Genomic DNA, 18,110 nt, shown 5'->3' with positions numbered 1-18,110 from the left:
CAATGTAATGAGGTCGCGTCTTATATATACCATTGTCATTCCTTTTTATGATCATACCTATGATAACATCTACATCCTCCATATCGTTCATATCAAACTTATAAGACAATAACTTCTTTGTCTTATCAATCCACTTAAACCCATGTATAAGGAAATGTGGTTTAGTGTGTTATACTAGTAGACTCATTGATGCGGTGTGTGGGTATATGAAAAGGTTAACTTTTTCAAAGGTTTTGTTCACACAATGTCGAGTTTTAAATTTATAAAAATGATTACTATCTTAACTAAACCACACACAAATAGGCAAGTGTATCTATCGTATATGTATTATGCAATAAAGTATATATAAGAGCCAAGTATCGATCCACGGACACACTTATTTGATTTTTACTACTAAATCGTTATATTTATTTCAACCGGAAGTGAATATCATATTGGTTTTGGTTTGACAAGTAAATTTTTAGAAAGAAATTAAAGACATAAATTAAAAGATAATATTTTTAGATAGAAGATCAAAGATAAAAGCGTATTATCTTGGTTCAAACTACTCTTTACATGGTTTAACAATTAGTTAGTAAACATTTGATGTGAGCTTGCTATGGTGATTAAATGTGGGATTAACACCTTATTCCAAAGTCATGTTAATCCATGAAAATTAAAGAAAGAGATATGCATAACTTCATGATCTCCACTAAAACATCATTTTATGTAAACAAGTGGTTTACAATAAATATTTATAAGATAACTCACTTTAAAGATGAGACAATCCCTTAAATTACTAAGTGAATTGCCCTTGATATTTTAGTAAAAATAACCTTTGCATCATACATAAAAATACCAATTAAGACTAGTTGAGTTGTAAAGGGTTAACCTTGCATTACCAAGTATTAATCCGCACAACTCTTGAGCAATTACACATAGTCGATACGTTGCAGACATCGGAGATTATTAAATGACCAAATGTACTATCAAAACGACGACAACAATGCCTATTTTCGATTCAAAATGCTTTATTTTATGTTTTTAATGCAGCACTTTTACAATAAGTCAGCTTTAGTTATCATCCCTGTCGAAGCACGAGATGAATCTGACCTGATCCATGACGATGTTTCCACGGATTTCAAGATGAACGAACCACGTCTTGATCTTCTTCTCCGGCTGGTTGGGATCTGCAATGACTTTTTGGGGGTGTGGAGGTGACCGCTAAGAAATCTCCAGGATCTCTTGTTCGCAGACACAAAAATATGGTGGTGGCTCTTATTGAGAATGACCAACCCCTAATAAGGAGGTGGAGACCTCCTTATATAGGGAGCCTCATGGCCACCATCATGGTACCCTAATGGGCCTAGCCCAGTTAGGGTTACCTCCACAAAACCCCCTCAGCCCAATAACATTGTATTAGTCCATATAATAAAATAAGCCAAACATAATAAATTTAGGATCGTAAAACCGGGTTTAGTACCATACCCCTACAAGGCCCCCCAAGTCCAGCGTTGCTCCTGGGCGCGCAAGCGTTTAGGTGGAGCGTTGGACTTTATGAGGTGTGTTAGGGCGTGAGGCGGTTTTTTCCCTTTTCTTCGGCCTTATCTTTATTGTCTTTGAGTTTTGGGAGGTTTTCTTCATGATGGTGACGTGTTGTGGTTTTTATGATAATGATGGTGCACTAGCATGAATAAGATATAGCACGCCGAATAATAAAAGCCTGCGCGCGAGGCGACTTACGAGCTATGAGAATAATAAAGCTTGCGCGCGAGGCGACTTATGAGCTATGAGAATAATAAAAGCTTGCGCGCGAGGCGACTTACGAGCTATAAGAATAATAAAGCTTGCGCGCGTGAGGCGACTTACGAGCTGTAAAAATAATGAAGCCTGCGCGCGAGGCGACTTATGGATCTATGAGAATAATGAAGCCTGCGCGCGTGGCGTCTTACGAGCTATAAGAATAATAAAAACTTGCACGCGAGGCGTCTTACGAGCTATAAGAATAATAAAAGCTTGCGCGCGTGAGGCGACTTACGAGCTGTAAAAATAATGAAGCCTGCGCGCGAGGCGACTTACGGATCTATGAGAATAATGAAGCCTGCGCGCGTGGCGTCTTACGAGCTATAAGAATAATAAAAGCTTGCGCGCGAGGCGTCTTACGAGCTATAAGAATAATAAAAGCTTGCGCGCGAGGCGTCTTACGAGCTATATGAATAATAAAGCTTGTGCGCGTGAGGCGACTTACGAGCTGTAAAAATAATGAAGCCTGCGCGCGAGGCGACTTACGGATCTATGAGAATAATGAAGCCTGCGCGCGTGACGTCTTACGAGCTATAAGAATAATAAAAGCTTGCGCGCGAGGCGTCTTACGAGCTATAAGAATAATAAAAGCTTGCGCGCGAGGCGACTTACGAGCTATAAAATGATGATAATGACTGGCCCACAAGGGCCTCCTCCGCACAGGATGAATATCCCGGCCTGTTTTCAAAATAATAATGGAGGCACAAATGGCCAGATAATAATAATGATGTCATAGGTGTTTGTGCGGCTCGTAGCCGAACCTGCAAAAACATATCAACTAAAAGTGGATGTATTGCATGGTTCCCATCCTCGGGCAAATTATGAGGTGTGCCCAACCTTTAAGCTTGGCGCGTGGCCTATGGGTTTATGAGGATTCCCAACCTTTAAGTATGGCGCGTAGCCATATGGGATATTATGAGGATTCCCAACCTTTAAGTATGGCGCGTAGCCATATGGGATATTATGAGGATTCCCAACCTTTAAGTATGGCGCGTAGCCATATGGGATATTATGAGGATTCCCAACCTTTAAGTATGGCGCGTAGCCATATGAGATATTATGAGGATTCCCAACCTTTAAGTATGGCGCGTAGCCATATGGGATATTATGAGGATTCCCAACCTTTAAGTATGGCGCGTAGCCATATGGGATATTATTAGGATTCCCAACCTTTAAGTATGGCGCGTAGCCATATGGGATATTATGAGGATTCCCAACCTTTAAGTATGGCGCGTAGCCATATGGGATATTATAAGGATTCCCAACCTTTAAGTATGGCGCGTAGCCATATAAGTACAATCATGGTTGTTCTTATCCTGATTTGGATTAGACTGTTCATTTGTTATGTCGCTTACGCGCGGCCTGCGCAATGTCTCCTTTATTCTCACGCGCAGATGTGGTGCGTAAGCGTGCATGATGCGTGAGCATCTAATATGCATGAGCATACGTGAAGCCCAATAACATATGTGATGCGTGAGCATATGAGATGCGTGAGCATGTGATATGCGTGAGCATACGTGATGCGTGAGCATACGTGATGCGTGAGCATATGTGGTATGCGTGAGCATACGTGATACGCGTGAGCATGCGTGATGCGTGAGCATGTGATATGCGCCACGAGCATAGGTTTTGGCTGTCTTCATGAGCATGTGATATGCGTGAGCTGTGGCGTAGAGTAATCGCAGGGAGCGCGCATGCGATCCGCTGTGGCGTAGAGTAATCGCCGGGAGCGCGCATGCGACCCGCTGTGGCGTAGAGTGATCGCCGGGAGCGCGCATGCGACCCACTGTGGCGTAGAGTAATCGCCGGGAGCGCGCATGCGACCCGCTGTGGCGTAGAGTGATCGCCGAGGGCGCGCATGCGACCCGCTGTGGCGTAGAGTGATCGCCGGGAGCGCGCATGCGACCCGCTGTGGCGTAGAGTGATCGCCGGGAGCGCGCATGCGACCCGCTGTGGAGTAGAGTGATCGCCGGGAGCGCGCATGCGGCCCGCTGTGGCGTGTAGTGATCGCCGGGAGCGCGCATGCGACCCGCTGTGGCGTAGAGTGATCGCCGGGAGCGCGCATGCGACCCGCTGTGGCGTAGAGTGATCGCCGGGAGCGCGCATGCGACCCGCTGTGGAGTAGAGTGATCGCCGGGAGCGCGCATGCGGCCCGCTGTGGCGTGTAGTGATCGCCGGGAGCGCGCATGCGACCCGCTGTGGCGTAGAGTGATCGCCGGGAGCGCGCATGCGACCCGCTGTGGCGTAGAGTGATCGCCGGGAGCGCGCATGCGACCCGCTGTGGCGTAGAGTGATCGCCGGGAGCGCGCATGCGGAATCCGAAGTTGATCCACAGGGAGCGATTTTGATCCGCGGTGGCGCGCCCGATCTAGAGATTTTGAATATCCACATCAGGTAGGTTTTATGTAAAACCAACAGATCTAATAGGATTTATAGATCTATGAATATGAAGTGTGACTGTTGCTCAAACGAACCCAGATCTGAAAAAATCATAACTAGATTTGGTATATTTCACTTAGAAAAAACACAGATCTAATGGTTTTCCCCAAAAGTTTGGTGGTATTTCTTCCTGTGTATTTCCAGATCTGGAAGTATTTTTTAGATCTACGGATTTTTGGATTTCCATAGAACATATCTGAAAGAAGAAACCGTAGACCCGAGATATTGATGAACAGATCGGAGGGTCGAGACGAGAAGCGAAGCGTGGTTCATTGCCGTCCCACGGATGGCGCCAATGTCGAAGCACGAGATGAATCTGACCTGATCCATGACGATGTTTCCACGGATTTCAAGATGAACGAACCACGTCTTGATCTTCTTCTCCGGCTGGTTGGGATCTGCAATGACTTTTTGGGGGTGTGGAGGTGACCGCTAAGAAATCTCCAGGATCTCTTGTTCACAGACACAAAAATATGGTGGTGGCTCTTATTGAGAATGACCAACCCCTAATAAGGAGGTGGAGACCTCCTTATATAGGGAGCCTCATGGCCACCATCATGGTACCCTATTGGGCCTAGCCCAGTTAGGGTTACCTCCACAAAACCCCCTCAGCCCAATAACATTGTATTAGTCCATATAATAAAATAAGCTAAACATAATAAATTTAGGGTCGTAAAACCGGGTTTAGTACCATACCCCTACAATCCCATAGTATGGTTACCGACTTTTGTAGATGTTGATCATGTGTTAGTCCTCCTCTTTCCTTTAAGTTGGTTGGCTATTCCCTTCCTCGTGTATCACTCCATTTCTCTCCCCTCCCCCTTCACACTTTCTTCTTCCTTCCTCCGCGTCTGTTCATGTAATTGAACTTTCTTCATGAAAACTTGTGTTGTTTTAGACCTTTTATGCCATCGAAGCGTTAGATAGGCAGCATGCAAGCCCAAGGACCTCCAACAAAGTTAAATTATTAGATGATTCGTTAACAAGGAATGCGACATATTGGTGATTTTAGTATAAAAAATATCATTTAGTATAATAAGATATATTTAAGACCAGATGAGAAATTGAAATAAACATTGATTGGAGTTGTTAGGTGTAAAATAATTAGTTTATAAATATTCTGCTATGATTTTGAACATCATGGAACCTCGACAACTCTAAAGGGCAAAGCCCCTAGACTGTCCCTAGGGCTGTGCAACGGTTCAGAACCGCGAGAACCGAACCGGAACCGGAACCGTTAAATGTTGAATATAAGAACTAGAACCGAATCGTATTTTAACGGTTTCGGTTTGGAACCTAGTTGAACGGTTCTTGTGTAACCGGTTCTTACCAGAACCGGTTTTCAATTAAAATTCTAATATGAAATATTAGAAGGTGCAAGAAACAAGCGACAACCCATAAAATAAAACATTATCATATCAACATATTATATTTTAATGAAGGGGATTGAAAATAGATTAGAATAACTCTAAATATTTCAGAAAACCATTATTTTTTAAAACAGATTTAGGGTCGTGGAAGATGATTGTTGTTTATGATATTGTAAGGGATTTAATGTAACCGGGAAAGTGAGAACGTGGATGGTTGCTCGTACATGGAAGTATGAAAGCCTACTAAATAAATAGGATTTTATATATAATCTTCAAAGTTTAAACCTAACCCGGTTCTAGCGGTTCTATGCCTGGAACCGCCGGTTCTAACCGGAACCGAACCGGGAACCGTTTTTAGCCAAATTTAAGAACCGGAACCGGACCCGAAATACAATAATATGGTTCGGATCTACCGGTTCGGTTCCGGTTCCCCGGTTCTAGCGGTTCGGAATCGCGAATTGCTCACCCCTAGGTGTCCCAAAGGTGCATCCATCTGGCGGGGGTGAGTGATATTGAAACGTTTCACCTAAATCATTGTGATTTTCTACCCCTACATAAAAGATTCATTTGGTATGTTTTATAGAGATATAAAGTATGGGTCAAGTTATTCTACAAAGGGAGACAAAAATGAGAAGGATAAGAAGGATTTATAACAACACAAAAAAAATGACAAAATAGCAAAAAACGTCCTTTACGTATGAATGTTTTTTCAGTAGACGTCCTTTAGCAAAAGTTATGGTAGAAAACATACATTATGTTTTAAATCCTTATCATGTTATGTCCTTTGACACTAACCCCGTTAATTTTTCTCGTTAAATCCAGTTACGTGCAATGCACATGAGGGTAGTTTTGCAATTTCTTATATATATATTTAATAATTAAAACTAAAATAAAAGAAAAAACTTTTAACAAAAACAAAAAAAAATAATAACCTCTTTCATTCATCTACCAACCATCACCACTCACCATATCCTATCTTACTTCTCCTCTCTCTATAATATCCACCACCACCCGCAACACCATCACAGCCGTCGTAGCACACCACCACCTACAACCACCGCCGGCTCCGCCTCCACCTGCAACCACCGTCAGATCCGCCACCACCTACAACCACCATCGGCTCCACTTCCACCTCCAACCACCGCCGGCTCCGCCTCCACCTACAACCACCGCCGACTCTGCCTCCACCTGCAACCACCGCCGGCTCCGCCTCAACCTCCAACCACGGTAGCTGCCATCGATTTAAAATAGCGTTTCACTTGTGGTGGAGTTTGGTTTATTCTAACACAGATCTAGGGTTTCAATTGTGGTATGGTTAGGCTTCGATGAGGGGGAAGAAGAGGGGAATGAGAATGGGAATGGGATACGGCTACATCGATGAAGATGACGATGGTGGTGGGATACAGTTGGTGCCAAGTGTTGTTGGTGGCGGTCGGATGTAGTGGGTGCGGTGGTGCATATGAGGAGTTGAGAATGAGAATGGGGATGAAGATTAGGGATAAAAAGAGTTTTATATTTATTTATTCAAAGACCAAATTTTTAAGCTAATTACAGAAGTAACCCCTCAAGTGGTAAAATGACTAAGTTACCCTCATGTGAGGCACACATGACTAGATTTAACGAAAAAAATTAACGGGGTTAGTGTTAAAGGACGTAACACAATAGGGATTTGAAACATAATGTATGTTTTCTGCTATTACTTTTGCTAAAGGATGTCTACTGAAAACGTTCAAACATAAAGCACGTTTTGTCCTAAAAAAACCTTCAAAAAATTAAAAATAAATAAATAAAAAATTATAACTCAAAATTTAATAAAAAAACAAAAATGGTTCACCGTCTTCCTCGTTCTTAAAAAAAAGAAACTCGAAAAAGACACAATGTTGAGTGAAAAAGACCATTGTGTCTTTTTGTTTATCATTGTGTTTTGTGTTTATTTTCGTCATTGATTGTATTTTTTTTCCTTGACATTGTGTATCTTTTCTTGATATTGTGTTATATTACTCAACATTGTGTTATATTTTGCGATTTATTGTATCTTTTTTTAGTTATAATTGTGTTTTTTGTTCATTTTCGTCATTGTGTCTTTTGTCTCTGTATTGTGTCTTTTCGGAGTTTTTTTATTTTATTTATTTTTTGGAACGAGAATGAAGAGGGAAACATTTTTGGTTTTTAAACTTTTTTATTTTTTATTTATATTTTGAGTTATGAATTTTTTATTAATGTTTTGGAATTTTTTTTGAAGGGTTTTTTGTGTGGTTACAAATCATTCTCACATTTCTTATTTTTGTCTCCCTTTGTATTTAAAGTATTACGAGTACTTTGTTTTAACATACAAAAACATCCTCGGTCTTTGTAAAAATTTTCTTGTCTTATTTGATTATGATATTGTATACACAGGAAATGCATTAACCGGGCGGTGAATTACGATTGCAAAAAGCCGTCTATTTTGATTAAAATATGAAACTCACATCCAACATTCCTACCGCCGAGTACTGGTTTTGAGCACCATGAGTTTGAAAAAGACGTGAATACTGAATACTATTAATTATTTTAATTTTTCAAAATGAAAGCAATCACAATAGTTTTGTTTGAATTAGCCAAGTTTAAACACAATCTTTCATCTATCAATTAATTATTATTTTGGTATCGTGTCGTGAGCATTTGGGTAACGCAATTTGAGATTCCTAACCGGTAGCAGCCACCCCGTTTATTGACTTCCCCTACGAAATGGAAATTTCCTAATACACGTCTGTCTAAAGCAATCTTATATATTTAAGGTTTAATTAATAAATAAACAAGTGATGACTTTTGATTTAATACCTACATAATACGAAAGTTTGTTATTATAACTTATATGAAAAGACATAATATTTGAGTAATTTAGGTTGTCCAACTAGCTCATCTTTCGTAACTTGTTTGTAATTCAGCTACGTGACTCAAGCTATTTAGCTCGTGTAAACATTACTGAAGTTGACGGTAGCTTGTTTCGATAAAACTCTACCTTGATGTTCTTATATCCATACTTTTGTACCTTATTGAAAGATATAATTTGATACAATATTTGTTAACTTATTATTTGATACTTGTATCAAAAACATAAAAATCACTAGAATTCAAAATAAACGAGCGCATTCACTCGAGTTGAATACGAGCTCAGTTTCAAACTTGGATTGAAGATTACAAGTCGAGCCAACTCAAACCGTATTATTAGAAGCTCGGGGAAAATTGATGTAAACTCAACAATACCCACATATACTTCTTTTATCAAAACCCAAATACTTAATTGTATCCATGTGCAATGTCTTGAATATACACAGAAGAATCGAAACAAGTATTAAACGACTTTTGATTTTTCTTTTCTACGATTTTAAATTAATAGGTAGAATTATTTGACAAGCAAAAACACGAAACTTAAAAGGGCCAGGCTGGCATATATTATTGACTTGTTGGCCTCAAAAGGATATTCCTGTTGAATATAAGATTGAAGCCATTAAGATACCATCAAATCAAAGATTTCATTATTAATAAATGATATATGAGAACCTTAACAACTTGTATCAAGAATTCCAGATCCAGTCTGCCTTAGCTGAATATGCAATAGTAGTGGGAATCAGTAATTGTTTTGCGCGGTATCAAAAGGTTAACTCAAGGGTGTTATTGTCCTTTTACATGTTTGTTTGCATTATTATTATTATTATTATTATTATTATTATTATTATTATTATTATTATTAGTACACTGAGCTAAACCCTTTATATGACTAAAAATAATAAAGAATAAACAAACGCATACTATATTGGATTCAAACATAGGAATCGTGAGATGTTATTTATGTCATCGAACAATCACATAATAATAATAATAATAATAATAATAATAATAATAATAATAATAATAATAATAATAATAATAATAATAATAATAATGTAAACAAACATGTAAAATGACAGTAGCATCCCTGAGTTAACGTTGAATTTAGACCGAGTTAGCAATTTGAGTGAAATTGGTAAAAAATATTTTTGGACGAAATACGCAAATGTGACCAAACCTTAGGGACGATTTTGACACTTTACTCATATAATAAAGAAAGAGTGAAAAGACATGTCTACCCCTGACTTAACTATTCAATTTAACGGGGTTAGCGATTTGGATGTAAGTGACAAAAATTGAAAAACGTGGATGGTCTATGTATAAAAAATAAACTTTTTGGATTAAATTGGCGTTATTTGCTAAACCACAACGACAAAAATAACACATTTTACTCTAAAGAGATTAACAAAAAGTTGATGACGATATTAAAAACAAAAACAAAAAAAGTCCAACAAAGGCAGATATTGATGTTGATGGTGATAGAATGGAAAAGTGAAGTTTCTCACGTTTTTTCTATATAAGCGTGAGCAGACGTAGACACATGAACCCCAATTAATAAATAAGGTGTTTGGTTTCATTATTTATTTACATACAAATTAAAACCACACCTTCAATTATATTCATATTCATATATTTCTTATCTTTAAACAATATGACATTAACAACTCCCTTGGTATGTCTTCCTTTCTTAACTCTTGTTCTTTCTTTTTTTATTTTAATTTTATTCAAATCTTTATGATCACAGGTTGACAACCGAACCGATCACGAGCGAGCCATCGACGAATGGCTCCCGGTCACCTCATCCCGCAACGCCAAATGGTGGTACTCCGCCTTCCACAATGTCACTGCCATGGTTGGAGCCGGTGTTCTCAGTCTCCCGTATGCTATGTCCGAGCTTGGCTGGTCAGTTGTCGGTTTTTCGATCTTTAATGACAATACATAAAAATTTTTGGGTCCGCCACTAAAAAAAATTAAAAACTATTGTTATGAATATTAACTTCAGGGGTCCAGGTGTATCAGTACTAGTAATATCATGGGTTGTAACGCTATACACATTATGGCAAATGGTTGAAATGCATGAAATGGTGCCTGGAAAGCGGTTTGATCGGTACCATGAGCTCGGGCAGCACGCGTTTGGGGAAAAACTCGGTCTTTACGTAGTGGTCCCGCAGCAGCTGATCGTTGAAGTCGGGGTGAATATTGTGTATATGGTTACTGGTGGCAAGTCTTTGAAAAAGTTTCATGATCTGGTTTGTGATGATAAGTGTAAAGACATAAAGTTAACATACTTTATCATGATCTTTGCTTCGGTTCATTTCGTGCTTTCGCATCTCCCCAATTTTAATTCCATTTCGGGTGTGTCGTTGGCTGCAGCCGTCATGTCTCTCAGGTACTATGCGGTTTTGACCTGTTCTTTATAAAAACGGGTCGGGTTGAGTTAGTTGTAGGGAATATCACGAAAATGAACATTTGACCAAACCTTTTTTTATCAGTCATTGTGAAAGAATAGTCATTTTGAAAGAGTTGATTTACAGAATAGCCTTGACAAATAATGAATTTACCGATCACCCCGGGCGTGTCATGTATCATTTTGGCGTACATATCTCAATCTGGCACAACAAATTTCAATCTTACACGACAGATTGGATCATTTAGAACTAATTTCTTAATTAAATAAAGTCAAATGCTATTTGAGTAATAAAAAAAGGTATTAGGGCTTTTTTAAAATAAATTCTCAAATTGATATTTTAGTCACGAGTTAAGTGTCATTTTAGTACCTGTGGTTTGTTCAATTACGCAACTTTAGTATCGGTTTTGAATTTATTGCAAATGGCTACCTCACTTTTCTAAAACTTGCAATTTTAGTACTTTTTTCTAACCCCGTCTATTTTGTCCGTTAAATCAGGGGCAAATTAGTAATTTTGATTATTTTATTTATTTTCTCTTTTGAGCTAAGTGTTATTTTCATACCCGTGGTTTGTTCAATTATGCAACTTTAGCATCTTTTTTTGAATTTATTGCAACTAGATACTTTTATTAGTTTTAAATTTAATTGTAATATGTAATGTCTCTTTTGATTTGACTATCTATCCAAAACTAATAAAAGTATCAAGTTGCAATAAAATTTAAAACTAACAAAAGTATTCAGTTGTAATAAATTTAAAAAAAAGGTACTAAAGTTGCATAATTAAACAAACCATATGTATGAAAATAGCACTTGACTCAAAAGAGAAAATAAATAAAATAATCAAGATTACTAATTTGCCACTAACTTAACGGACAAAATAGACGAGGCTTGAAAAAGTACTAAAATTGCAAGTTTTAGAAAAATGAGGTAGTCATTTGCAATAAATTCAAAACTGATATTAAAGTTGTGTATTAAAATGACACTTAACTCTTTAGTCATTCTTCCTTTTATTAAAATGATCTTGAACTTTGAATTTTTCTTTTTAATTAATTTAAAAAGCAGTTAAAAGAAAAAGAGTAAATGATATGAACTGATATTGATAATGTGATGCAGCTACTCTACAATTGCATGGTCCGCGTCTGTGAGCAAGGGCGTGCAGCCAAACGTAGACTACGCAATTAAATCAAACAGCACAGCAGATGAAGTGTTTAACTTCTTCAGTGCATTGGGTAACGTGGCATTTGCATTCGCGGGTCACAACGTGGTGTTGGAAATTCAAGCCACAATTCCTTCGACACCCGAGATGCCTTCAAAGGGTCCAATGTGGAAAGGCGTGGTTGTTGCTTATATGGTTGTCGCCATTTGCTATTTTCCGGTTGCAATTATAGGATATTATGTGTTTGGAAACCAGGTTTCGGACAATATTCTCATCAGTTTAGAGAAGCCTACATGGCTCATAGCTATGGCTAATTTGTTTGTTGTTATCCATGTTATTGGAAGCTATCAGGTTCATAATCTATCTATGCCAAACCAATCTAAAGTTTCTTATATTTATTTATTTATTTATTAATCTTATTATATTTGTGTGTGCAGATTTATGCAATGCCTGTATTTGATATGATAGAAACGGTACTTGTCAAGAATTTATATTTCACCCCTAGCTTTATGCTTCGCTTTATTACGAGGAATCTTTATGTTGGTAAGTGAACCTTTTAAAAAGGGTCCTACTAGGGTCTAGGGACACTTAGACGCCCCCCCTCCCCCTATAAGCCCTATACGGGGTCATATACACCCCATATAGAACTATACCGGGGGGGATATATGTGACCCTATACGTCCCATATAGCCCTATATGGGGCGTATTAATTGGTTTTTTAGCAAAAAGGTGTGGGTGTCCCTAGAATTCTCCTTTGAAAATCTTTTCAGGTGACAAGTGAAAACAAGCTAAAGCCAAAATAATATTTTTTTATGAGGTTGACGGGTTGCGCTCGTAAACTTCAGCCAATTTTGTATAATAAGTAAATAACTAACTAGAGGTGAAAAAAACCGGTTTGGGTTTAACTCTATAGTTTGTAATAGATAATGTTTATATTTGAATTATATTGATAGATATCTTTATATTTATAATTGAGATTTATCCCTAACAGTTAGGGATTGCTTTGTATTATAAATATATTGTAACCATAATGAAGAGATCAAGAAAATCACGTTCTTCATGGTATCACAGCCATTGAAATAACCCTTGTCGATTTTTTTCTTTTCTCCCTGTCGGCATTCCTCTCATCAATCCTCTGCCTATCTCCGATCACATTCTCCCTCATGGAATCCAAAATCCATCCGGCCGTCACGGTTTCAAACATCAAAAACTTCGTCCCGATAACTCTCGACAATGAAAACGTTCAATACAACACATGGTCCGACTTTTTCGGATTCATTGCCGATCAGCTTTCAAACGTTGACGTGCCACTCTCAAACACTCAATTGGTTCTTAAGGTTCTCGGGGGTTTATCAGAACAATATGCCACTTGCCATCATCCGGAACACCTAACCTCTCCCGGATTTTAATACCGTCCGGTCAAAGCTTCGTGGGAAGAAACCGAACGACAGGCACAGGCGTTGCAATCTTCTCAATCGGCCGGCCAAGCCCTCGCAGCTTCTGGGAAACCGGACCAACAACAGCAGCAAGACTACTCAACCTGCCAGGAACACTTCAACGGCAGCAGCAACGATCGTGGACGGGTCGGGCCCACGGCCGGGGATGAAGACGTGGCCGTGGGTATTCTGCTCTGGGACGCGACCCGTTTCAATAGCTCGGGTACGTTCCATGGGCTCCATTCTTGGGACAGTGGCCAAACGCTCCACAACTTCAACCAACTTGGCAACAGTGGGCAGCCACACCACCATGTCCCTACCCGACTTCAAACAAACCACCCACCTCGAACACGGGTCAAGGAATATTAGGTCCGAGACCGGCTCAGGCATATCCCATGGGATACACACCGACCGACATAGACTAAGCTCTACATACTATGTCGCTTTACCCCCCAGAGCAACCTTGGTACATGGACACCGGTGCCTCTAATCACATGACGAACAATACAAGTAATTTCTCGTCTTTTTCTAATACGGGTATTTTACAAAACATCATAGTTGGTGACGGTAATTCCATTCCGGTAACCGGCCATGGCAATCAAACCCTACCACCACCCTACCCTCCGCTTAAATTAAACAATGTTTTACTTGCACCTCATATTATCAAAAACTTGTTGTCGGTCCGTCGCCTTACAACCGACAACCAAGTCTCGATTAAATACGACCCGTATGGTTTTCTTATGAAGGATCTCAAGACCAAGGCACGTATCCTACGCAGCAATAGCACCGGGGACCTCTATCCTCTCACACCACAGATCCTATCCAAGATTCAATCACCATCTTCGCTTACTGCCATCTCCCAAGACGTATGGCACCAACACCTGGGTCACCCGGGTCTTGATTTAATAAAGTCACTTAGGAATTCAAATTTTATTCAATGTAATAAGACTAGTTCTAAACTTTGTCAATCTTGTGTTTTTGGTAAAAGTGTTAGACTACCATTTGTTAATTCTAGTACTTCCACTTTCATGCCATTTGATTTATTGCATAGTGACTTGTGGACCTCACCCGTTAGACGTTAGTAGTACCGATGGCCATCGATATAACATTCTGTTTGTCGATGACTTCACCAATTTTTTATGGACCTACCCACTTTGCCACAAATCCCAAGTGTTTCCCACCTTTAAACAATTTTTCAACCTAATCGAAACTCAATTCGAATGTAAAATTAAGCAATTTCAATGTGACAACGGGAAGGAATACTCTAATAATTCCTTTCAAACCTTTTCTCACCAAAACGGAATGACACTTCGATTTGCTTGCCCTTATACCTCTTCCCAAAATGGTAAAGCGGAACGCAAAATCCTCTCTATCAATAACATCATCCGTACCCTCCTAGCTCAATCTAACCTACCCAACACCTTCTGGCATCACACGCTAGAGGTCGCCACATACCTAATAAATATTCTCCCTTCCAAACTACTTAATAATAACACACCAACCCACATCCTATTTCGCCGATCACCATCCTACGAACACCTCCGCGTGTTCGGGTGTCTATGGTACCCGTTAATCCCTCACACCACCATCCACAAACTACAACATCGATCAAAACCTTGCGTTTTCCTTGGGCACCCCACCCAACATCGCAGGTACAAATGCCTAGACTTATCCACTAATAAAATAATTATATTTCATCATGTACAATTTGATGAAAACGTTTTCCCCTTCAAAAACGTTACCCGTCCCTCTCTTCAAACTTATAAATTTATGACCGACAACATACACCCGACCCATTGGGAACATGTTGATCACAATCCATTATCACAATCCTCATCTCAACCTAACCCTCTCTCACCCTCTACACATACAGAACCCATGGCCCACCATCCTTCACCCAATCTACTCACCCCATCACTCAAACATACTCTCGCCGTCCCAAACAACCCTCTATCCCTAAGGCCCAGCAACAACCACCAACTCAGCCCCCTGTTATACCACCACAGCCTCAACAAACTCTTCCGGCTCCTGCGCACCGTACCATTCGAACGCGATCGATGGACGGTATTCTAAAACCACGACAATCATTCAATCTCAACACTACCTCCCCCGTACCTCTACCTCGAAATCCTAAAATTGCCTTGTCCACACCGGAATGGCGCCAAGCAATGAATGTTGAATTTGATGCCCTTATTAAAAATAAGATGTGGGAATTAGTCCCGCGCCAACCGGATATGAACATAATACGGAGCATGTGGCTTTTTCGCCATAAATTCAAATCGGATGGTTCACTAGAACGTTACAAAGCACGGTTGGTCTGTGATGGTCAAAACCAACAGTTGGGTGTTGATTGTGGCGAGACGTTTAGTCCGGTTGTTAAACCGGCCACCATCCGCACGGTTTTGTCGTTGGCACTAATGGCGTCCCGGTCAATCCATCAACTTGATGTGACCAACGCCTTCCTACATGGCACATTAAATGAAACAGTATACATGCATCAACCGATGGGTTTTCGGCATCATGATTATCCAGATCACGTTTGCCGACTCAAAAAGTCATTGTACGGTCTTAAACAGGCCCCCTGAGCATGGTACCAACGGTTTATGGACTTCGTTTCTACCATGGGGTTTATGCAAAGTCGTTGCGATAATTCCCTGTTTGTCTATCATCGGGGTGCAGATACATCATATCTACTTACATGAGTTCGTGCAAATCGGTTCCGACACCGGTCGATACAAAACCAAAGCTTAGCAACAACGACGGTGTCGATTTTCAAGATCCAACTCTTTATCGCAGTCTCGTCAGTGCTCTGCAGTACCTCACATTCATGAGGCCTGACATCTCGTATGCAGTTCATCAACTGTGTATTCACATGCATGCTCCTAAACAATCACACTGGAATGCTCTTCTTCGAGTACGCCGGTACTTACGGGGTACCCAAACCTACGGATTAACTCTTGGTCCGTCTAATGCCCCGTCGTTACGCGCATACACCGATGCGGACTGGGCAGGTTGACCAGCCTCTCGTCGGTCGACCTCAGGTTATTGTGTTTACTTTGGGGACAATCTGCTATGCTGGTCATCGAAACGGCAGTCAACGGTGTCTCGTTCGAGTGCGGAAGCTGAATATAGGGGCGTTGCAAATGTTGTGGCGGAGATCTGTTGGCTACGCAATTTATTACTGGAATTGCACCGTCCCCTTTCTGTTGCCACTTTGGTGTACTGTGACAACATCAGCGCCATTTACTTGTCGGGTAATCCGGTTCAACACCAACGAACAAAGCATATTGAACTGGACATCCATTTTGTTCGCGAACAAGTTCGTCGAGGTAAGGTTCGCATTGTGCACGTCCCGACACGTTTTCAGATAGCAGATATCTTCACGAAGGGTCTTCCAAAGTTATTGTTCGACGATTTCCGATCCAGTCTCAGCATTCGGCCACCTCCCGCTTCGTCTGCGGGGGTGTGATAGATAATGTTTATATTTGAATTATATTGATGATATCTTTGTATTTAGAATTGAGATTTATCCCTAGCAGTTAGGGATTTCTTTGTATTATAAATATATTGTAACCATAATGAAGAGATCAAGAAAATCACGTTCTTCAGTTTGAAACCGGGGGTTGAACCCGGTCAAACCTGACCCGAACCGTTAAAGCCCCGGTTTCAAAAATGGTTAAATCTATTTGACTTTAGGTTAAAAACCAGTTCCAACCCGATCCGGCTTGGCAAGAAGCTGATATTGATTGTTGTTGACCCAACTGAGCCGGTTTGGGCCTGGAAACACATTTGTGCACCTCCATAACTAACGCCTTAAGCGCGGTTACAAAAACACCTATATCATCACAATTAAAATCCAACTTTTTAGTTTAACTTTTGATTTGGCCCGTTTAAGATAGGGCATTATCAAAATCGACCTATTCATCATCAAATGAACCGTAAGCATCGACTCTTAATTCAATGATTCTTTCTTTGGAAACAGCATTAACAATGTTCATTGGCATTTGCTTCCCTTTCTTCGGTGGACTTCTCGGTTTCTTTGGCGGATTTGCATTCGCCCCGACAACATACTTTGTGAGAAACTCAAATTCTTACTTCTTACATACTTATAATTCTTTTCGTTTATCATGAGATGTGTGGTTTTTAATTGTATATTGTGTTCTTGATGGTTTTAGTTACCTTGCATCATGTGGCTTACAATCTATAAACCAAACAAGTGGAGCTTATCTTGGATTACCAATTGGGTATGCAACATAACATCCCACAAGTCATTTTTTTTTTCAACCTATGTTTATCATGTCGACTGACAAGTGTTCATATATTCCAGGTTTGTATCATACTAGGAGTTGCTTTGATGATTGTATCACCTATCGGGGGACTAAGGCAGATCATTGTTGAAGCCAAAGACTATGAGTTCTTCTCTTGAAATATAAAAACATACGAAAAGGGGTTTATCAGTAGTTTTGCATAGGGGAGATTCATTAAGGATATCTTAAAGTAAATATACATGTTGAAAGATTGTTTAGAAGGAAATGGTCATAGAATCAGTCAAGAAACTTGCTTGCAGAAGTTCCATGTATTCCTTCAATTCATTTTTTACTTCATTTTGCGCGTGTTTGTGTAAAAATAATAAAATATATTCATATGTA

General features: G+C 39.9%; 1 protein-coding gene across 1 annotated transcript; it reads left to right on the top strand.

Moving 5' to 3' along the window:
* Positions 1 to 10,021: 10,021 nt before the first annotated feature.
* On the top strand, positions 10,022 to 18,083 carry LOC143571762 (lysine histidine transporter 1-like). The gene is made up of 8 exons (XM_077057104.1): positions 10,022 to 10,134; positions 10,207 to 10,364; positions 10,465 to 10,851; positions 11,983 to 12,376; positions 12,463 to 12,568; positions 17,444 to 17,535; positions 17,637 to 17,705; positions 17,789 to 18,083. Exons 1-8 carry the CDS (start codon positions 10,114 to 10,116, stop codon positions 17,885 to 17,887), a joined length of 1,326 nt encoding a protein of 441 aa, XP_076913219.1. The 5' UTR covers positions 10,022 to 10,113; the 3' UTR covers positions 17,888 to 18,083.
* Positions 18,084 to 18,110: the final 27 nt, after the last annotated feature.

The sequence above is a fragment of the Bidens hawaiensis genome, unplaced genomic scaffold (assembly GCF_021521415.1).
Source record: "Bidens hawaiensis isolate Kalapana, Puna unplaced genomic scaffold, B.hawaiensis_p1.1 tig00025571_1, whole genome shotgun sequence".
Lineage (NCBI taxonomy): Eukaryota > Viridiplantae > Streptophyta > Magnoliopsida > Asterales > Asteraceae > Bidens > Bidens hawaiensis.
Note: the sequence above shows the minus strand (reverse complement) of the source record. Positions and strands in the feature narration are given on the sequence as shown.

Coding starts and splice junctions, on each gene's coding strand:
- LOC143571762 (XM_077057104.1), top strand. CDS start 10,114: ATGACATTAACAACTCCCTTG. Junction 10,365..10,464: donor GCTATGTCCGAGCTTGGCTG/GTCAGTTGTCGG, acceptor TATTAACTTCAG/GGGTCCAGGTGTATCAGTAC. Junction 10,852..11,982: donor GCAGCCGTCATGTCTCTCAG/GTACTATGCGGT, acceptor AATGTGATGCAG/CTACTCTACAATTGCATGGT.